At 50.8% G+C, this 20656-nt stretch overlaps 1 protein-coding gene across 1 annotated transcript in view; it reads left to right on the top strand.

Annotated features, from left to right (window-relative positions):
• COL11A2 (collagen type XI alpha 2 chain) overlaps positions 1–20656 on the top strand; it is a 36017-nt gene that overhangs the window by 8926 nt on the left and 6435 nt on the right. Inside the window, exons 8-51 of the mRNA XM_036768449.1 lie at positions 375–452; positions 1087–1149; positions 1748–1927; positions 4004–4063; positions 4191–4232; positions 4797–4859; positions 5167–5241; positions 5752–5838; positions 6162–6218; positions 6429–6482; positions 6631–6684; positions 6889–6942; positions 7156–7209; positions 7777–7830; positions 7984–8028; positions 8176–8229; positions 8632–8676; positions 9574–9627; positions 9949–9993; positions 10231–10284; positions 10602–10646; positions 10833–10886; positions 11018–11062; positions 11323–11376; positions 11806–11913; positions 14011–14064; positions 14622–14675; positions 15130–15174; positions 15262–15315; positions 15487–15531; positions 15715–15768; positions 15944–15997; positions 16188–16241; positions 16762–16869; positions 17020–17109; positions 17317–17370; positions 17658–17765; positions 17998–18105; positions 18274–18327; positions 19165–19218; positions 19457–19564; positions 19896–19949; positions 20240–20293; positions 20550–20603. Coding sequence (XP_036624344.1) covers positions 375–452; positions 1087–1149; positions 1748–1927; positions 4004–4063; positions 4191–4232; positions 4797–4859; positions 5167–5241; positions 5752–5838; positions 6162–6218; positions 6429–6482; positions 6631–6684; positions 6889–6942; positions 7156–7209; positions 7777–7830; positions 7984–8028; positions 8176–8229; positions 8632–8676; positions 9574–9627; positions 9949–9993; positions 10231–10284; positions 10602–10646; positions 10833–10886; positions 11018–11062; positions 11323–11376; positions 11806–11913; positions 14011–14064; positions 14622–14675; positions 15130–15174; positions 15262–15315; positions 15487–15531; positions 15715–15768; positions 15944–15997; positions 16188–16241; positions 16762–16869; positions 17020–17109; positions 17317–17370; positions 17658–17765; positions 17998–18105; positions 18274–18327; positions 19165–19218; positions 19457–19564; positions 19896–19949; positions 20240–20293; positions 20550–20603 — 2838 coding nt within the window. The remainder of the gene's footprint in view (positions 1–374; positions 453–1086; positions 1150–1747; positions 1928–4003; positions 4064–4190; positions 4233–4796; positions 4860–5166; positions 5242–5751; positions 5839–6161; positions 6219–6428; positions 6483–6630; positions 6685–6888; positions 6943–7155; positions 7210–7776; positions 7831–7983; positions 8029–8175; positions 8230–8631; positions 8677–9573; positions 9628–9948; positions 9994–10230; positions 10285–10601; positions 10647–10832; positions 10887–11017; positions 11063–11322; positions 11377–11805; positions 11914–14010; positions 14065–14621; positions 14676–15129; positions 15175–15261; positions 15316–15486; positions 15532–15714; positions 15769–15943; positions 15998–16187; positions 16242–16761; positions 16870–17019; positions 17110–17316; positions 17371–17657; positions 17766–17997; positions 18106–18273; positions 18328–19164; positions 19219–19456; positions 19565–19895; positions 19950–20239; positions 20294–20549; positions 20604–20656) is intronic.

Here is a 20656-nt window from a genome sequence, read left to right as displayed (position 1 = left end):
TCTAGTCTACAAGTGTCTGGAAATGTATGGATAGATAAGCCTAAGAGGGGAGGGGAACTCTAGCAGAAAACTGAGGTGAAGGATGAGTGGGGTGAAGGTCCTGATACAGGGTTGGTGGCTCAAGTGTTGGATCAATCTCTTAATTATGTTTGCTTCTATCCACATGCGGGACTCACCTTCAACCGGCTTCTCTACTTCCCCTATCACCCATCTCCACCCATCCTTCTCTCCTCTTCATCTCCCTAATGCCTAACACCTCTTCATTTGCTAACTCTTTCTGTCACCTTTCCCTTCTTTTGTCATCTCCCCCCATGACCTCCTGATTCCTGTCCTGTCCCTATCTGGTTTCCTATTCCCTCTTGCCCTATTCCCAGTCCCCTGATTCTTTCTACTATGACTACGAGCCCCCTTATTATGATGTGATGACCACAGGGACCACCCCTGATTACCAGGTAACCCCCTCAGAGATTCCTCTTTCTCACATCATCTACTTTAGGCCATCCCTCATGACCTCACAAATGTGGGAGACACTTTGTATGGGGTGGTGGGGAAGCTCACTCACTCATACCCCTTCCCATGTCTCTTTCCTGCCACAGAGGCCTCGAAGCCCCTCTCAGCGGGCTCCCCCCGCCTCCCTGGGACGCAGGGCACCCCCTCGCCGGCTTTCCCGGCTTTCCCCACCTGCCAAGAGGTCAGCGGCCGAGAGGGCCTCCACCTCACCTGCCCGGCAGCCTCCCCGTGGTAGGGGTGCAGGGTTGTCCAGGGACCGGGTTCCCCCATCCCGCCGCCCTGCTCGACGGGCAGTTACCCCACAAGTCCGGGGTCCCCCTCGCACTAGAGGCAGCGGTTACCGGCAGGTAGAACAGGGGGATCCAGATCTCTGCTCTCTCCAGTCTCCTAAATTTACCCCTTCAATACTCTCTCCTAGAGGGGTTGCAAGATCTGAGATTTACCCCCACCCCCCAGGGTGGACAGGTTTCTACAAGTGGGGGGATATCTGCTGCTTTGCACCCATCTACATTAATCCTCTTTCCCCTCCGCTTCTGGCTGTGCTCTTTCCCCCTTCCCCCCCTTCCTTGAGGTCAGGACCCTCCCCTAGGTGAAGAAGATGGGACCCAGGAGTCCAATCCCCTGCCACCCCCTGAGGAGGTAACTATGCCCCCTCCCACCCTAGTGCATGGTCCGGACCTCTCTGACACCTCCCCACTTCATCTTGATGAATCATTTTTTCTTCTCCTGGCCAGAGGGCTATTAGGTGTCCAGCTGTATGTCCATTCTTCTGACTGCTTTAGATTCATCCTCCTAGCAGCTCCTGAAGCTGCATCTGGCTTTTTCCATCGACCCCACCATCTCTCTCCGTTTGGTTGATTACTCATCCCCTCCACAGCCACCTGTGTCCCCTTCAGTCTTCTGGCCACTTCCTGGTCTCCTTCGCCGGACGACCATGTCCAGCTGATCCCCCTTTCTTGCTTTTCAGCCCTCTGGCCACCCTGCTCCTTCATCCACCCTCACGGGTAAACTTTTTGGCCACCTGAGCCCCGTTTGAGCCTTTGGTGGGGTCCTTTCCCTCACAGTTAGTGCCCTTGACCCTTCTCAAATGGCCCCAGGTCCCATTCGGTGAAAGTCTTTACCTGCCCCCTCTCCCCTCCCTAGCCCCCTGGTCAGATTCGAGAGGGGTTCAAGGGTATGCTCTTCTTAGCTGCCTCCTCACTGTCTCCCCTCTACCTCCTCTTCCCACTCTGGGAAGGAGCAGACGGACCCCGAGGGTCCCCCCACCGATGGCAGGTTTCGAGCTGAGGAATATGGGGAGGGGACCACAGATCCCCCTCCAGGTCCCTACGATTACACCTATGGCTATGGGGATGATTATCGGGAGGAGACAGAGCTTGGGCCAGCCCTCTCTGCTGAGACCACCCATTCAGGAGCCGTAAGTGATGTGGGTCTCCTCTGCCAGAGTTGTGGGCACCACTTCCTGTTGTTAATGCATCACTTCCTGTTGTTAATACATCACTTCCTGTTGTTAACGCATCATTTCCTGTTGTGACTGCATCACTTCCTGTTGTTAATGCGGTTCTTGTTAATGCACGTCTTCCAGTTGTCAATGCACCATTTCCAGTCGTTATTGCATCACTTCCTGTTGTTAACATATCACTTCCTGTTGGTTGTAAACTACTTCCTTTTGGTGGTTAGCCACCCCTGTTCATTTGGGGGAGAGGGAGGGTCTATGTTGCTTCAGATCATTTCCTGTTTGCATTTCCCTGTCTGTCTCCTCTGGTGCAATTGTGGATCTCCTTTTGCCTAGGTCATTTTTTCCCCCTGGACCATTTCCTATTTGTTTCGGACGCTTTCTGAATATTTAGGCTGATGCATACACGCTGTTCTGGGGCAACAAGCCTCCACTCTGTGACCAGCTCCTGACTGTTTCCACACCACGTTTCTTATTCTTCCTTACTGTCTGCATCGGTAGTTAAAGATTTCACTTTCAGTGTCGTGTCGCTTTTCCAAAACTAGGCCCACTTCCTGCTCAACCAGTCACTTCCTGTTTGTCTTAGTCATGGCGTCCATCTTCATGTTGGTGTTGGCCGGTTGTTTGTGACCGTGTGTCCTGGCTGCAGTAGCCATGTTTTCCCTTCCCATTTCCTGTGAATAAGCCACTTCTTGTGTACGCCGGGCGATGCTAGCGCTGATGCTCCTGCTGTGAGCTTGCACTTTATGGCTGTTTCCTAGGTGTCCTGTATTTTTCTTAACATTTTTTTCCCCTCACACGTAATGCCCTCTTGAAAGGAGCCATTTCTTATCTGTCTCATACAATTTCCTTTTTCTCTTGTTTGTGAAAGTCATATTCTTCTACCCGGAGAGCATCCCAGAGATTCTTACCTCAGTGTCTCTTTCTAGTCTCTTGGTACCATTTGCTGTCTATCTTTCTTGGTGTTTCCAACCATTTTCTGTCTGTCTTGATCGTGTGTGTCTCAGTATAGCCTTTTTCGTGTGCTATTGGTTTTTCTTCGGGGCTCCTTCCTGTGTGTCTCTCGCTCCTTCCCCGTTGTCATGGCTGACTCCTCTGCCCTGCTGTTTTACCATCATGATTATTCTCTAACATTCCCACCCCTAGCCCTCTACTACCTCCTGCTGCCTCTGCTGTTGTCTAGTAATTTGGGGGTATCCAAGGGACTGGGAGAGTGGGGGAGGACATTCCTGGGAATTCTGAAGATCTTGAAGGAGGCGTTCAGCCTGCCCTACCATGATCATGGGGGCAAAAGGGGAGAAGGGATTAGAAACAAGGACCGTGGGAATGGGAGGGCTTGGCATAGGGTGGGGTTCTGGTTTCAGAGTTGGGGCAGTTGCACGGTGCTGATCGAGGATGAGCTGGGTGGGTTGTGAGGTGTTCTGCACTGAGAGTGGGGAGCTTGGTTCAGGGAACCTGGGAAAAGCAGGATGTGAGGCCCAAGTTTAAGGGATTGTTTCTAAAAGTCTCCTCAAGTGAGTCTAGGTTGGATGATCTTATAGGGTTGGGGTTAGGGTAGAAAAGAATCTGATGTAGTAGATAAATTTTTTGTGTGTGCTTTTACATATTCCTGAAGAAGTAGAGGAAGTTACTTGGGGGAAAATCCTTGGACAGAAAATTCAGGAGGATTGGGTTTGGGGAAAGATTGAGGATCTGTAGGTGGGTCTTGGGGTTTTCCTGTGAGGGACCCCTACAGCAGTCAGAGTGGGGCCTCTGCAGATATCTTTCCTGGGTGAGGGTAAATGGAAATTAGTAGGCTCTGAGTTAGCTTTGAGGGGTTTCTGGTAGAGATATTTGGGGTCAGGGATTTGTAAGAGGAGGCTAGGCAAGCCAAGAGGAATCTATGCATCAGAGTTGTTCAGGTGCAGATGATTTCAGTGTGGTAGAAGGGAAATGGGGTGTAAAGTATCTTTGGGGTGGGACTGTTTGTGGGGGGTTGTTGGATAGGTGTCTGCTGCTCACAGACCCCACTTGGGGTTACATGTGTGTCTCCCTCAGGCTGCCCATGGAGTCCGGGGGCTGAAGGGAGAGAAGGGGGAACCTGCTGTCCTGGAACCTGTAAGTCATGACAGTTGCTGTCTCAGCAAGAATTACTGGGGTGACAGATTCTTGGGGGTCCCGAGGGCAGGGGAAGGTATTAGGATGATAATGATCTTGACCTAGCCTCTGACCTCCATCTTTACAGGGGATGTTAGTGGAGGGGCCACCAGGCCCTGAAGGACCCGCGGTGAGTCTAGCCTTGACCTTTGCTCTTCAAACTCTCAGTGAACTCTTCTTGCCACCCCCCCCCCCCATTTCCCTGATCATTCCCCTACAGTAGCCACTGGCTCATTTCTCCCTCGATCTTCCTCTCTCCTTATATGACTCACCCGCGCAGCCCTCACTAAGTCCCCACAGTGGACTTAGAGACAGGAAAACCTGAGTCTGAATCCTACTTCTTACACTATTGGCTGAGTGACTCTGGGCAGATCATTGAATCTCTCTGAGCCTCAGCTTCCTCACCTGTAAAATGGGGGTCATACTAGCTTGAGTGTCTATCTCACAGGGTGGTTAGGAGGCTCCAACCAGATAATAATCAGTAAAATGCTTTGGAAACTGTACAAAGTTTGTACCCATATCAGCTGCCCCTTCTACTCCTACCCTCTTTGAATTAATCCTGAACTCCCTTGGGAATGCTTTCTGAACCTCTTGTCTACTCCAGACTCACCCTTCTTGGCCCATGTCTACCGCCTTCCTGAATTCTTGCTTCCCACCTCCTACATCTGATTGCTTCCTCCTTCTGTCCTCATAGGGATTGATTGGCCCCCCTGGAATTCAGGGGAACCCTGGTCCTGTTGGTGATCCTGGAGAAAGGGTAAGAGCATGATGGCCTAAGTGGAAGGGCTGGGGAGACACTGGGATACCCTCGGTGTTGAGAATAAATATTTTCTACTTGGTGGATTGATAAGGGAAATGTGATGCTTGTCATCTGAAATTCATGTTTAAGGAGGAGGTGCCTGGTGTCAGCTTCCTCATTTCTCCTTGTGGGAGCTGGGGAGGGGTTGGAGGACTCTTAAAGGAGTCTTCTGGCTCTGATAGCTTTCCCCACCATCTCTCTATTCTCCTTTCTCCCACCCTAATTCTATCCTTATTCCCCTATTTCTTCCCTCTACCCTCAAAAGGGTCCCCCAGGCCGTGCAGGGCTTCCTGGCTCAGATGGGACCCCTGGTCCTCCTGGAACATCGCTTATGCTTCCCGTGAGTTCTGTTCTGGGCCTCAGAAGTTGGTGTCATTGGGGTGGGCTAGCTAGAACCCAAGATATCAGGAATCTCAGGATTAGCATATTGGGGGACCTGAAATCGAGGAGTACTAAAGGGGTGAGGAGAGTCTGAAGGGGGAGGAGTCTAAGCCAAAAGGGATTTCTCTAGGGTAAGATGGGATGGGGGAAGAGTATGGATGTGATCTAGAAACAGGAATGGCATAGTTTATACCAGAGAAAACCAAAGAAGAGAGATGAATATGCCTGGAATAGGTGTTAAGTTGGGTACAGGGACCCTGGTGTTGTTACCTAGAACTCAGAAGGATATTTGGAGGGACAGGGCTCAGGTGTTTAGGTGGTGTATAGTCCTGAAGATGGTGTAGGGATGGCCACTTGGGCAACCTAAAATGGGGGAGAGGTGCTAGATGGGTGGCTTCAGAGCACTGAATCACCTTTTTTTGGTTCCTTTTCCATTTTACCCTCGATTCCACTACTTCTCACACCCCAGTTCCGGTTTGGCAGTGGTGGTGGGGACAAAGGTCCTGTGGTGGCAGCTCAGGAGGCTCAGGCCCAGGCTATCCTGCAGCAGGCTCGGGTGAGCAGGGAGTGTCATTAGAGTGAGGGGCTCAGCTGTGTCCATGCCAGTTCCCCTCGGTGGGAGAATGTGTTGGGAGGGTCTGGGGAAATGAAACCTGTTGGGATTGGGGATAAGGATGGTGAGCTGGGAGGGAGTGAGGGCAAAGGGAAACTTCTGTAGGAATTTGGAGGGTTGGCTGGTGTTGGAGGAAAGAGTTGGGAAGAGGTCAGAAGTGAATTTAGGACAGGGGTTTTAAGACTTGGGGGATAGATATTGGGAGAATGTTGGGGGTTTCATCTTCTGCTTCCTCTTCTCAGTTCTAATATCTCTCTACTCCCTAGTTGGCGCTCCGGGGTCCTCCTGGCCCCATGGGATATACAGGCCGCCCTGGACCCCTGGTGAGTGATGGGGAGTGTGTGTGTGTGCGCGCGCGCGCGTGTGTCTGGGGATGGAAGGTGGAGAATTTTTTGTGGAAAACAAAAAGAGTATGGAAAGTCTTACGATATAGTGTTCCTGGGGGGATCTGGATTAGTCTTCAATGTTGAGGTCCTTGGGAGGGCACTGGGGGACCTGTTCCCCACATGCCCTCCTTTTATCTCTTATCTCAGGGCCACCCTGGGAGTCCTGGACTAAAGGGAGAATCTGGAGACTTAGGCCCTCAGGTAACAGTGACAGCCCTGACCCCTAATTTCTCTTTCCTTATTTCTCTTACTTTTCACCCTGACCCTTTAACCCTCAATCCCATCATTAGTAACCTCTTCATCTTCCTTTTCCACTGACCTCTTATATCCTGTTTTTCCCCTGCACCAGGGCCCAAGGGGTCCCCAGGGCCTGTCAGGCCCCCCAGGCAAAGCTGGACGCAGAGTAAGTGGAGGGGTTAAGATGGGGAGTCACTTGGGGGCAGGTAGCCTTGTGGTGGTGAGGGATGTGTTGTGGAAAGAATGTGGCTTTGCTGGGGGAGGGTATGGAGAGGTGGGTCTGTGAGTGGGGATGAGGGGCCAGAGATCTGTAGGGGACTGCTTCTCTCTCACTTGACTGTAACCCCATCCTTTCCTCCTTTCCCTGCAGGGTCGTGCTGGAGCTGACGGAGCCCGAGGGATGCCAGGGGAGCCTGGGGTGAAGGTAACAGCACAAGAAACATCTCTGTGACCCTCCTGTCTCTACAATTCTCAGTGCCCTCTTGAGCCCCCCAGGCCACTGATTCCCCATTCTCCTTCCTGGGTGCTTCCTTTAATTTTCTGCTTGTTATCATGTGCTCCAGGCATTCCCTCACTCTCCCTCAAGGATTTCTTTTTGGGGTGGGAGTGAGTTGGGCTCTCACACTTATTCCTTCAGGGCGACCGAGGATTTGACGGGCTCCCAGGGCTTCCAGGAGAGAAAGGACACAGAGTGAGTATTGCCTGGGTGTGGGGAAAGGGAATGAGGGGCTGATTACCAGAGAAAAGAGGGAGGGAAAGAGAGGGACAGTTGTGTGTGGGCTAGACTACGTGCTTGGGGAAGGAGCAGAGTTTTAGTGTCTTCCAGCACCCAAGAATGAGAACCATCTAGACCACTTGGGGTTGGAGGTCAGACATGAGGGGGATGTGGGCCAAAGTGTAAATTCCCAAAGGAAGAAATGAGGTTGGAGTGGTACCAGCTCGCAATACTAAGGTACTCACTAAAAGGGTTCCTAATCTTTTTTGGGTCATGGACCCCTTTGGCAGTCAGGTGAAACCTATGGACCCCTCCTCAGAATAATGTTTTTAAATCCATAAAATACATGGAATTGCAGAGAACCAATATACAGAAATAGTCATCAAAATGTTTTAAAACACAGGTTTGCAGGTGCCAGGTTGAGAAGCCTTGGTTTTGGGAACTTGGTTGGGGAGGAGGGAGTTGGTGCCTGTCTGTGGGGTATGTGTTGGGTGGAAGGGGGTGGCTCTGAGGTCCCAGTGACACTGGTCTTCCTTACTCCAGGGTGAGAGCGGATCCCAAGGTCTTCCTGGTCCTCCAGGGGAGGACGGAGAGAGGGTGAGTGGCAATGGGGGCTGCTGGATAGGCAGGAAAGGAGAGAGCTGAAGGGGGGGGGGGCGGTGCATATATAATGTTTGGGTGAGGAAGTTGAAGGTATGTGGGTTTTGGGAGTGTCTCCCAACTTCTTCCCTGTTCCTCTCTTCCCGCTAGGGAGATGATGGAGAAATTGGACCACGAGGCCTGCCTGGGGAGTCGGTGAGTATGGGAGGATTTGTGGGGAGGATAGTGGTTGTGGTTGTGGTAGGGCTGTGGACCCAGGGAGAACAAGAGCTGAAAAGTCATAGTCCTGGGCCGTTCTCTTTGATACAAATGTCTTCTTCTTCTGCTGTACTCCTAACCTAGGGTCCCCGAGGTCTCTTGGGCCCCAAAGGTCCTCCTGGAATCCCTGGACCCCCAGTGAGTAACCCTTCCTCACACCTTAACCCACCTCCTGAACTTTTAAACCCTGGCTCTCTGAAATCTTAACCTCCTGGCCTCTCTTCTGGCTCCTCAAGGAGCTCGCTGTTCTGTCCTCATTTTTACGCCCAGGTCTCAAATGACCATGTCATATAGTTCACTGTGTGCTTTATGTGTTACCAAAAAAAAAACCCTCAAGAAATGCAAAATGGACCCACAAATCCACATACCCACGCCTGGCAGGGAGCCAGGGATATGGGTTTATTTACTTGGGTTTTGGGTGAATGGGGCACCTGAGAGATGGAGGGGACACACCCACACCCAGAAACCCACAGACCCACCCCCAGTCCCCATATCTTTGCCCCCTTTTCTTCCTTCTCTCAGTTTCTTTTTATGTTTCAGGGAGTCAGAGGCATCGATGGACCCCATGGCCCCAAAGGGAACTTGGTAAGCCTGGCACAGTACCCAGCCAACAATAGGTGTAATATAGAAATTTCATCCATATATGTTCTATACGTATGTACTTATTACACATCTATAAGCATAACATATTTAAGTATATAAATGCATGCTGATTGAAGCTAATTGACTTATGTTCTTGGGAAGGCTCCCCTGATTGTTATTCCCACCCCCCAAAATCCTCTTCACTTTGATCTTCCATGGGCCTTTCCCAGAAGCCCCTTGGCCCTCAGTTATGGTCATGGGTCCTAGAACCATAGTACCTAGAACCAGAGAGAAGAGGGAGGGAAAGAGAGGGACAGTTGTGTGTGGGACAGACTAGGTGTTTAGGAAAGGAGCAGAGTTTTGGTGTCCTCCAGCACCCAAGAATGCGTCCAAAAGGACCTAGAGAACCATCTGGGCCACTTACGGTTAGAGGTCAGATGTGAGGGGGGTGTAGGGCTTTCCCCTAACCCCTCATAATTTCTGAGTCCCAACCTGACATGAGCTCATAATCTGGTTACTTCTGGTTATGTTGGAACCAATCTCTTGACTTTTCCCATTCTTAAAGAGTGACTTTGTTATTTCTGACCCCCAAAGACCTTCCAATACCATCTTACCTCCTCTCCCCTCCTTAGATTCCTCCCTCCCATCTTCTTTGCCTTGAAAGCTTTCTAGCTATTCATGAGGATTTGATGGTTGCTAGGTTAGACCCCAGAAAGACCTCTTCTTTTTACAGAAAGGGAAACTGAGGCTTAGAGAGGTCACCTAGTACATCAGTGGTACACCTGAGACCAGAACTCAAGTCTCCTGATTCATAGTTCAGTGCCCTTTGCCTTCTTTCTTCTGGGGGTTGGTCCTCATGTCACCTTCCCAGCTGACCCCTATGTTGTTCTTTGTCTCCAGGGTCCCCAGGGAGAGCCTGGCCCTCCTGGACAACAGGGTACACCAGGAACCCAGGTGAGTGGCCCCATTGCTCCATCTTCTAGACCCTATGATCTGCCTCACCCCCTCTACCCTTACACATTGCCCCACTCTCCCTGCTAAGCCCATACCCAGACCTTTGGTGTTAGTTAGGACAGAGTGAGAGCTTATAATGTCCCTGGTCACTCCGATGGGGTCAGTGCTAAGATTGGGGCAATGGAGTTAGGGGGCTTTGTCTCTTATAGGTCCTGCCATGCAATGGTGGGGGAGGAGGAGGAGGTGTGGCCAGGGCTGGGAGGATAGAGAGGAACAGACCCTATGATCCTCCCATAACACCCCTCTTCTTGTATCTGTCAGGGTCTTCCTGGGCCTCAAGGTGCTATTGGCCCCCATGGAGAGAAGGTGAGTGATGGGGGTGGGGGCAAGCAAATGGGGGTTAGGAAGAGGAGGGTCATGGGAAAGAGAGGGAAAGAGGACATATTGAGGCCAGGACAATGGAGTAGTTTGGGAAGGATAGGGAGTCGAGGTATGCTGTGGCGGGGTGGAGGGGGGGAAGGGACTATACAACTGTGTAGGATTCTGCCTGTCTATCCAGACCTTTGCTACCTGTAGCTATGATCCCCTCATTGCCTTTTGCAGGGTCCTCAAGGGAAACCAGGTCTTCCAGGGATGCCTGGCTCTGATGGACCCCCGGTGAGTGCTTTCCCCTAACCCCTCATAATTTCTGAGTCCTGTGAGCTCATAACCCAGTTACTCCTGGTTATGTCGGAGCCAGTCTCTTGACTTTCCCCATGCTCAAAAAGTAACTTTGTTATTTCTGACTCCCAAAGATCTTCCAATACCATCTTGCCTCTTCTCCCCTCCCTAGATTCCTCCCTCCCATCTTCTTTGCCTTGAAAGGTTTCTAGCTATTCATGAGGATTTGATGGTTGCTAGGTTAGAGCTGGGGAAGGGGAGATAAGAGAACTCATGGTATGAGATCTCATTCTCTTTCCTCCCTCCCCCTCCAGGGCCATCCAGGAAAGGAGGGTCCACCAGGAACTAAAGGGAACCAGGTAAGAGACCTTGCTTTCTCTTTTGAGTATCCTGTGATTACAAGGTCACTATGAGATCCCAGAAGTGCTTGCTGCTGTCTTCCTCCAGTTCTTCCAGCCTGACCTGTCCACCCCTGTTCCCCTGACCTCCCAGTGCCTGCATTCCTCAAACCCTCCTGTGACTTCTCTTTTTCCCTCTCCATCCAGGGTCCATCTGGTCCACAGGGTCCCCTAGGATACCCTGGACCTCGAGGTGTCAAGGTAACTGTGGCCAGAGAGGGAGATGGACTTTGCAGGGGTGGGAGTGGCCAGGGGAAGGATTCCTGTGTCTCAGGGTCCTGTTCTCCAAACCTGAACTTTGTCTCTTGATCATTCTCCATCTCTCTTCCCAGGGTGTGGATGGAATTCGAGGCCTGAAAGGTCATAAGGGAGAGAAGGTGAGAGAACCCCTAGTTGTCTCCTGTAGCTTCCCCCCACTACCCTCTCCAGGCACCTTTATCCTGACACCTCCTCCCATCATCTGAGCCTCCATCTCTCACCTCTCACCCTCCAATGCTTCCTGAACCAATCTTCCCAATCTTTATCCACCATGTCCCTTCAAGCTCCTAATTCCTGGTCTCAAAAAAATGCTGCTCATGCCTCTCTGGGGTCCTCCTACACTTTTTCTTCCTATTTCTTTGCCTCTGCCTCTTCTCAGGGGGAAGATGGTTTTCCTGGTTTCAAAGGTGACATGGGTGTGAAAGGCGACCGGGTAAGTATGAGGAGTCCTCCCTTAGCTCCCAGTGCCGCCCCCCCCCCCCACATCTACTTGGGCCTTCAGTGAATCTTCCATGCCCTAGGTCTGAGTCTCCAATTCCAACCCCCTTGGCCCACCTTCATACCCCAATGTTACAATGACCCCCAATGTTACATTGCTGTTCATATTACCTGAAAACCCCAATATCATCCCAACTCTCCAGAGGCAGTGCCATGGATATCCCTGACCTTCCCAAGTCTCCTCTATCTCCCAAGAGCATACCTCAACATCCTATGACTCTCTTACCTTTTGTAGATCCCTATCACAGGTGTTTCCTCACCTCAAGTAATCCTGATACCAAATGACCCACCTGCTTACCTTACCTCTCAACCCTTACTCTGAGCTCTGACCTCCTGATCCTCATGTTCTCTCCACTCCCCTCAGGGTGAGGTTGGAGTCCCTGGTTCAAGAGGAGAAGATGGTCCTGAGGGGCCGAAGGGAAGAACTGGACCGAATGGAGACCCAGGCCCCATAGGGCTTGTGGGGGAGAAGGTAATGGGGGGCAAGGAGGACAAATCAAACTCAGCAAATCAACAGGCATATATTAAGTTCCTCTTACGTGCCAAGCATGGCACCATGTGCTTTGAATACAAAGGCAAAAATCAAGTAGTTCTTGCCCTCAAGGAACTTACATTCTGTTGGGGAAAACTAGAGATAGATGGATAGATAGATAGATAGAAAGATAGACACACACACACACACACACACACACACACACACATATGCAAGTAGATACAGAATTTTCATTTTTAAGGGGAGCTGGCATCTAGGAAGGTTTGTTTCAGGAAAGGCCCCATGTAGGAGGTAGCTCTTGACCTCATCTTTGAAGGAGCCTAATGAAGGCAGGGCATTCCAAGCATAGGGAATATCCTGGGCAAAGACATGGGGAAGGGAAAGGAAGTCTTGTGTTCAAGAAACAGCAAGGAGGCCAGTTTGGCTGGAATATAGAGCGTGTGAAGGGGAATGGGTGTATAATCAACCTGAAAAGGTGGGCTAGGGCCAGACTGTGAGAGCCTTTAAAGGCCAAAGTGGATGTTACAATTTATCCCAGAGACATGGTCAGCATGGTCAGCCTTGTGCTTTGGGAACTTCACTTTGGCAGCTGTGTAGAGGAGGAATTGGAGAGGGGAGAGGCCAGAGGCCGGGAGACCAGTTAGGAGGCTACTGCCATAGTCCCAGTGAGAAGAACTAAGGACACAAATTAGGATGGTGGGCCTGTGAGTAGAGAGACGGGAGAGATGTTGGGGAGGTAGAATTGACAAGGTTTGGCAACCGATGGAATGTGAGGAGTGAGTGAGAGTGAGGAATGGAGGCTGCCTGGAAGGATGGTGGTACCCTTGACAGAAATAGGGAAATTTGGGAGAGGGGTGTATTTGAGGAGAAGGATGAGTGCTGCTTTGGATGTGCTCAGTTTGAGATGCCTTTGGCAGGCACATCTAGGGTGAAATGACCAAACGGGCAGTTGGTGATATGGGACTGGAGCTTGGGAGAGACCCTAGGGCTGGATATATGCATCTGTATAAAACCGATACTTGAACCTATGACGCAGAGGCTTGGGTTTCTAGGAGAAACAGGCAATAGTGGGGGCACTGGTCAGCTTTGGCTTACTACACAGGCAACCCGTTATCTCAGTAGATGAAGTCACTGGGTAGTTAGTGGACACAACAGCATGCCCAGCCCTGCGTTGGGTGCTGTCAGGAATACAGTGGAGCAGTAGAAGACTTCCTGGTCTAATCGGGAAGACTGGATTGATGCAGATGAGTTGGCTCAAGAATATGCAAGGTAGTATGTAACCAAGTGAGACCGTGGGACTCTACATCCAGAAGGTGTTTAGAGAAGGAAGGAGTGAGTGCAATGGGGTGACCAGGGCAGCTTTGAGAGAGGAAGGTTTAAGATGAACTTTAAAGATGGATGAGATTTGAGGAGGGGGCACTGAGAGGATCAGCATAAGCCAAGGGCCAGAGGTAAGAATGAAGCTTGGGGTGTTGGTGGGAGACTCGCCTGACTTGAATGGAGGGTGTGAGTCCTGGAGGTTGTGACTAGAGCATGGAGGGCTTTGAAGATCAGCCCAGGGAATCTGGATTTTCTCCTTATAGACAAGGGGAACCACTGGAGGATTAACAGCTGTGGAATGATCTGATGAGAGGGCTGTTTTAGGCAGGTTGGTCTAGTAGTGCATGCAGGTTAGGTAGGAAAAGGGAGAGTCTGGAGGCTGGTAGACCAGTTAGGATGCTGTATAGATAGATGACAGGAGCACCTGAACTAGGGCAGGAGAGAAAACGGCAAGGATCTAAGAGACATTACGAGGAAGACTCAACAGAGCCCAGGGACTGATTGGAGTCTAAGAACAGGGAAGGAAGCAAAGCCTCTTTTTTTTTAACAGAAATAGAGAAATTGGGTAGTCAGGCAGATAGGTCTGGGGGAGAGAGAATGGGGTTGGGAGACTTGGGCCCCTTGGAGCAAGCAGTGGGGCTAAGGGCCTGGGTTTGGGTGGGACTGGGGGACTAATGCCAAGGGTGTGTCTCTCTCTCTGAAGTCTTGCCCCTGCTCTTCCTCTCACCCCCATTGCTCTTTCTCTCTTCTCCACAGGGCAAACTGGGTGTTCCTGGTCTACCTGGATACCCAGGACGTCAGGGACCCAAGGTAAGGTTTAGGCTATGAAACCCATTTCGATTCTGTTTCCTTCTCCCACATCCCATGTTTCTCTGCCCTTTACTGATGTCCTATTTCAGGCCAATAGAGACTATAGAATGCCAGCAGCATATAGTTCAGCCTATTCGGTTCACAGAGGAGGAAACAGGCCCAGAGAAGGGAAGCGAGTCCTCTGAGATTATGCAGCTGGTCAGAAGCTTGTTGTTTGTCCTTCGTTCTCAAAGAGGGCCGTGACATCAGGAAGCTAATGCCATGACCTGCAAGCAAACTGGATTTGAGGGAGGGAGGGCTGTGCAAGGTCATCAGCCTCATTTTCTCCTCTGGAGCCACCTGAGTCCAGTGGCCAGATATAGATCAGGACGACTGGAGATGGCTCACTAGTCACAAGCAGAGTTGGGGCAAATCCCAGGCCCCCTGACTCTTGGCCCAGAGTTCTTTTCACCTTGTTATATTTGTACTTGTGAGAGACCCCCTAAGGCCTTTCTTATGATCTCATCTCCCATCCCATGACTCCTCCATGTATGTCTTCCTCTCTCTTTCCCTCCCAGGGGTCACTCGGATTCCCTGGATTTCCTGGTGCCAATGGAGAGAAGGGAGCCCGGGTAAGAAGGGAGGAGAAAAGCTGGAGGGCAAAGTGTGTGGTGGGGGGCTGAGATAGGGTGGGCTTGGGTTGTGGGTTGGAGGAAGAGGTTCAAAGAAGAGTTCTGAAGGGTCCGGGAAGCAGGATGCCAGGGGCAGAGAATGTGGGATTGAATGAAGGTTCTTGTAGAGCAGAGCCCTAAGGTTTTCATATCACTGGACCCCTTTGGCAGTCTGGTGAAACCTATGGACCCCTTCTCAGAAGAATGCTTTTAAATGCATAAAATAGAATATATAGGATTACAAAGGAAACCAACTATAGTGAAATAAAGATATAATTTCCCCCCCCCCCATCCAAGTTCATGAGCCCCCTGGAATCTATCCACAGACCCCGTGGACCCCAAGTTAAAAACCCCTTGTTTAGATGGTCTGAGTAGCCGGTGATGTATTCACCTCCCACTACCCCTTTCTCCACAGGGCCTGTCTGGGAAGTCAGGACCTCGAGGGGAACGTGGTCCCACGGTAAGTGAGAGGGAGAGTCACGTGAAGTGTGGGAGAATCCATTCTTGTGTCTGTGTCTCTCACCATCATCCCCCAATATCTTGCTAGGGTCCACGAGGCCAACGAGGACCTCGAGGAGCCACAGGAAAATCAGGAGCCAAGGTCAGCGACACTTGTTTGGAGCAAACATCCTTCACATCTTCTAATTTCGCCTTTTGTCATTTGTTCACTCTTCAGCTTTGCCCACATCTCCCCCTACTCGACTGCCTTTCCCTCTGCACAGGGAAGGCTTGTTGGTGTGCCCAACACCCTAACTCTGTTTCTCTCCCACAGGGAACGTCAGGTGGCGATGGTCCCCACGGTCCCCCTGGGGAGAGGGTAAGTCTGACCCAATAACTGTCAGTCTTCTCAGCAATAATGTGTCTGAGTAGTGCACAGAGCTAGGGCTTGGGGGAGCCAGTCTTCTGCTGTGCAGAGGGTGATCTATTCCCCAGATATCTGGGGGTATCTTCCCTCCTTATCCCACTGACTTACCATCTTATTCCCATCTCTTGTTTCTAGGGTCTTCCCGGACCCCAGGGTCCTAATGGCTTCCCTGGCCCTAAAGGGCCCCCAGTAAGTATAACCTTGATCTCTGACTTCCAACCCCTTTATCCTTCTATTCTGTAACTACCCCTACCAGCCTCCCTCAAAGGACTGTATCATGCATCCTCCAATGGGCACCCCCTTTTAACTCTTTTCCCCTCTCTCTACCCTTCCTTGTCCTCATATCTTTGACCCTTTATTCTAGGGTCCCCCTGGTAAGGATGGGCTTCCAGGGCACCCTGGCCAACGAGGAGAAGTGGTGAGTGACTGTCCCTTCTTGATCCCCCCTGTAACCCTCCTGCCCCCCCGATCCACGCAGCCCCAATTTTAGGCACTTTTGAATGGGTGAGCACAGCTCATATGGAACCATTTAAATATAGTCCCAGTGGTGACCCCTCTTTCCCTGATGGACACCGATGATAATCTGACAACTGCACATCTCTCTCCAGGGTTTCCAAGGAAAGACAGGCCCCCCTGGGCCTCCAGGGGTGGTGGGTCCTCAGGTATGTCTTACTCTGGGGGATGATAGACCTCAAACCTAGGGATCTGTACCCTCTCCCCCACCCCCACCTCCTCCATGTTTCCCGTATTGTCTCCTCACTGGGGAAGGGATGAAATGATTTCCTCTGTAGTTACTGGATGAGACAGTGATGCAGCCTAGGAGCTGGAGGTGGGAGGCCTTGGGCAGTCTAGTCCGACCTTCAGTTGCTTCTGTTCCGAAGACTCTGGGGACAGAGGGATGTGGAACCTTCCATGTCTTCCCGTTCTGGAAGGTTTTATTCCATCCCCCTGGGGCTCTTGGGGAAAATGCAGTTTCTAGATATAGCCGCAAGATGGCGCATTTATTTGTACACATAATCTCCCTCACCCCCCAAAGATAACTTGGCCCAAGAGTGGGGAGTCTCTTAGAACCCCTGTTGTCCCCCGAAAGATCATGGAAATCAGAAAGTGAGGATGGTGTTGTTGGATAGACAACTTAGGGGGTTGTTGGGAGGGTCCGTGATTGCCGTTCCCATCCCACAGGGAGCTGCGGGAGAGTCAGGACCTATGGGGGAACGAGGCCACCCAGGCCCCCCTGGTCCCCCAGGAGAGCAGGGCCTGACTGGGCCATCTGGCAAAGAGGGAACTAAGGTAAGGATGGGGAGGAATATAGGGAGCGTGGGAAAGGGACAGACCAGGGACTGGGGATCCAGGGGAAGGGAGGGAGTGAGGGTGCCTTGGGCATTTAGGAAGAGACTGTATCTATTTCTTATCATCTCCATCACTGTGCCCCACATTTAGGGAGACCCTGGCCCCCCTGGAGCTCCCGGGAAGGATGGACCAGCCGGTTTGAGGGGCTTCCCTGGTGAAAGGGGCCTCCCAGGCACTGGAGTGAGTGTAACCCCACAGAATAATATACATAAATGCAGATGTCTCCACCAACACCCCAGCCCGATCTCTGATTTCCTCCCACCTTCATGATTGCTGGCCCTCCATTGTCTGCTGCCTGATTCTCTGATGCCTCCCTCAGTGTCTGACTTGCCATGTCCCTTTTCTCTGATTCTTCGTCTTCTTCACTCTTATCTCTTTCTTTTACAGGGAGGTGGTGGCCTGAAGGGAAATGAAGGTCCGCCCGGCCCCCCAGGCCCTGCGGTGAGCTGGGGGGTCTTTGAGGGAGAGGGAGCTTAAAGTGGAAGACCCTGAGGAGGTCATTGAGTCCTTCCTCCCTTCCATGTGGAGAAAGCTCAGAAGTGGGAGAGGAGATTACTCCTCTGAGACCCTTCAGAGGAGCACAGGATTGTTGGATATGGGTCGGGGGGTTGTGTGGACTTTCCCTATTTTTTAGGGAAAACATTATTCAATGTAGAGTAATCTCCAGGAAGCCTGTAGGTCAGCAGTTCCTCTTGCTAACCCACATTTTGCCCTGTTTCTTCCTCTAGGGCTCTCCTGGAGAGCGGGGTGTGGCAGGTACAGGAGGACCCATTGGTCCCCCAGGAAGGCCTGGGCCTCAGGGTCCCCCGGGTGCTGCTGGAGAGAAAGGTGTTCCGGTGAGTGTGTGTAAGGAGATGAGACAGGGATGTTTATGAAGTCTCTGTATTGAAGGTGTTGGGGGAGGTCTGTGAGCAGAGGAGTGATGAAGATGCTGCTGGGTAAGAGGGCCTTGGGGGAACTTGGAGGGAGCTATGTGAATTGAGTAATGGAGGAGGAATTTTTGCTGAGAAGTTTTTGTGGGACAAAGGTCAATGTGTCCCCTCTGGTGTCTGACTTTACTTCTCGCAGGGTGAGAAAGGTCCCATTGGCCCAACTGGCCGAGACGGTGTCCAAGGGCCTGTGGGGCTACCTGGTCCTGCTGGCCCCCCAGGTGTGGCTGGAGAAGATGGAGACAAGGTAATTCACCTGACACTTCCTTACTCCCCACCCCATTATCATTGCTAGGCTCTTCCTGAAGAGGATAGGTTCAAGAGAACTCATTTGTGGCTCTCTAATTCTGCTACGGTAATCATCTCTCATTTCCCATTTATCATTCTGTGTCTCTGACATCTCTCTCCCTTCTAGGGTGAGGTTGGTGATGCTGGACAGAAGGGCAGCAAAGGGAACAAGGGTGAACATGTGAGTAACCATGACCTCAGCCTTCTTGGCCTCCTTTCTTTTAAAAGCATGCATTTTTATTGACATCTTTTTGTTTTACATTTCCTGGATTTCCCATTGTTTTTCTCTTCCATCTTTTATAATAAAGAATTTTTTAAAAGAGGAAGAAAAAAATTCTACAATTCTAGTTAGCAATCAAAAAAGTCTGACATTATTTGCAGGATTCCATACCCGTGGTTCCCCACACCCCACCCCAAGAAGAAGGAAGGAGGTGTCTTTTCCTAGCTCTTCTTTGGGGACAAGCTTGGTCATTGGAATTTCACAGCATTCAGTTTCAGTTCTTTTTCATTTACATTTTTGTCACTGTATACAAGGGTTCTCTAGGGTTCCTTCACTTTGCATCAGTTCACGTAACTCTTCCCATGCTTTTCTTTATTCATCATGTTCCTCATTTCTTATAGCATATTTCATTATATTCACGCACAACAATTTTTTAGCCATCCTCTAATTGATGGACATCTGTTTTGGTTCTAGTTCTTTGCTATCACAAAAAAAGTGTTGCTACAAATATATTTGTTTTATCGGACCTATCTTTTAGTCACTGACCATTTTTGTACATACCTAGTGGTGGAATCTCTGGTCAAAGGGAAGAGACGCTTCAGCCACGTTCCTTGCGTGATTCCAAATTGCTTTCCAGAATGGTTGGATCAATTCACAGCTCCACCAACAATGCCTGAGCGTGCCTATCTTTGTAGCCCCTCCAACATCAACTATTCCCATCTTTTGATCTTTCCTGACCACATTTCTACTCTGCCTCTCTCTCTTTCTCTCTGACTAACCTTCTCTTTCCCTTGCCAGGGCCCTCCTGGACCCCCTGGACCACTGGGTCCCCTGGGTCAACCTGGAGCAGCGGTGAGTGAGCAGATACCCCTGACTTCCCTGATTCTGCCCCAATCCTATCCCCCAAATCCTCCTCTATTTGTGGGCTGTCATGGTTAATATCACTCATTCCTCAGAGAAAGTGCCTCCCTACTTTGTTTGGGGGACCCCCTCAGTTTCTGGATCTGGGACCTCTTTTCTTTCCCCTAGTATGGTTTTCTCTCTCTCTCTCTCTGTGTATGCAACCCCCAAATCCCTTCTCTATGTATAGGGAGTAGATGGAGAACCTGGTGCTCGGGGACCCCAGGGACATTTTGGAGCCAAAGGGGATGAGGGAACAAGGGGATTTAATGGCCCTCCTGGACCCATTGGCCTACAGGTGAGCTCTCTCTGTGTGTATGTATTTGTGTTGAAGGTCAGGGTTAGAGATGTGGTGGATAAGGGGTGAGAAGATGGGGTCTGCCTCCCTCCCCCAACTCACTCCAACTCCAGAACTGAAGGTAGGGGTGATATGGGGGAGTAGAGACTTCAGAGAGAAGTAAGAGGTGGTGTAGAATTAACAGAAGGTGAAAAATTTTGAGGGAAAGAGACAGTTTTTTTTTAGGGAGGTGGGGATGCCACCGAAAGAGCATTGGGACCTTAACCTTTCTTTAAGGAAAGCCCCCAGTCTTTTTTCTCATGTCATTCTCTATATGTTTGTCTACCCACAGGGTTTACCAGGCCCTTCTGGAGAGAAAGGAGAGACAGGAGATGTGGGGCCCATGGTGAGTGTGACATATCCATTGACCACCCCCCCCCCCACAACTCTAACCACTGACTTATTATACCCCTCCTCTGTTTTTCAATAACCCCTGCTCTGACCCCACTGTGGCCCCTTTACTAACTCCCAAAGACCTCTTTTATTGATCCCTGGCCAAGTGGCCACTTTGGTTCCTTACCCTTTTCCTTAAAGGTCTGACTTTCTCCATTTAGACCTCATCCTATTCGTTTCTTTGTCTCCTTGTATCTCTTCCCCTTTTTCTCCCTCTGTTTATGTGTTTCTGTCTCTCCCCAGGGCCCACCTGGCCCACCAGGACCCCGAGGCCCTGCTGGACCTAATGGAGCAGATGTGAGTATCTCCTCTCTCCCACCTTGATGTCCCTCTCAGGTCATTTGGCTCATCCTTCAGTTTCTCTTCAGGGACAATAAATCTCCTTGGAAGAAGTTACACTCCTTCAGCCCCTTTATCTTGGGCATCAAGAAGTCCCTCCAGTTCCCCTCTCCTAATTTTCTGCTGTGTCCTGAAGGTCCATCCATCCCCTTCCATTTCTTTTAACTATTCACTCTCTGGGTGGTAACTCTTTGTCACTGTGTCCCTCTTTTAGGGTCCACAAGGCCCCCCAGGAGGTGTTGGAAACCAGGGTCCTCTTGGAGAAAAGGTAACTGTTGGGGAAATGGGTTGGATGAGCTGGGCAGGGAGAATCAGAGGGAG

Source organism: Trichosurus vulpecula, chromosome 7 (genome assembly GCF_011100635.1).
Source record: "Trichosurus vulpecula isolate mTriVul1 chromosome 7, mTriVul1.pri, whole genome shotgun sequence".
NCBI lineage: Eukaryota > Metazoa > Chordata > Mammalia > Diprotodontia > Phalangeridae > Trichosurus > Trichosurus vulpecula.
The sequence above is the reverse complement of the archived record's forward strand: the minus strand, read 5'-3'. Positions and strand labels throughout refer to the sequence as shown.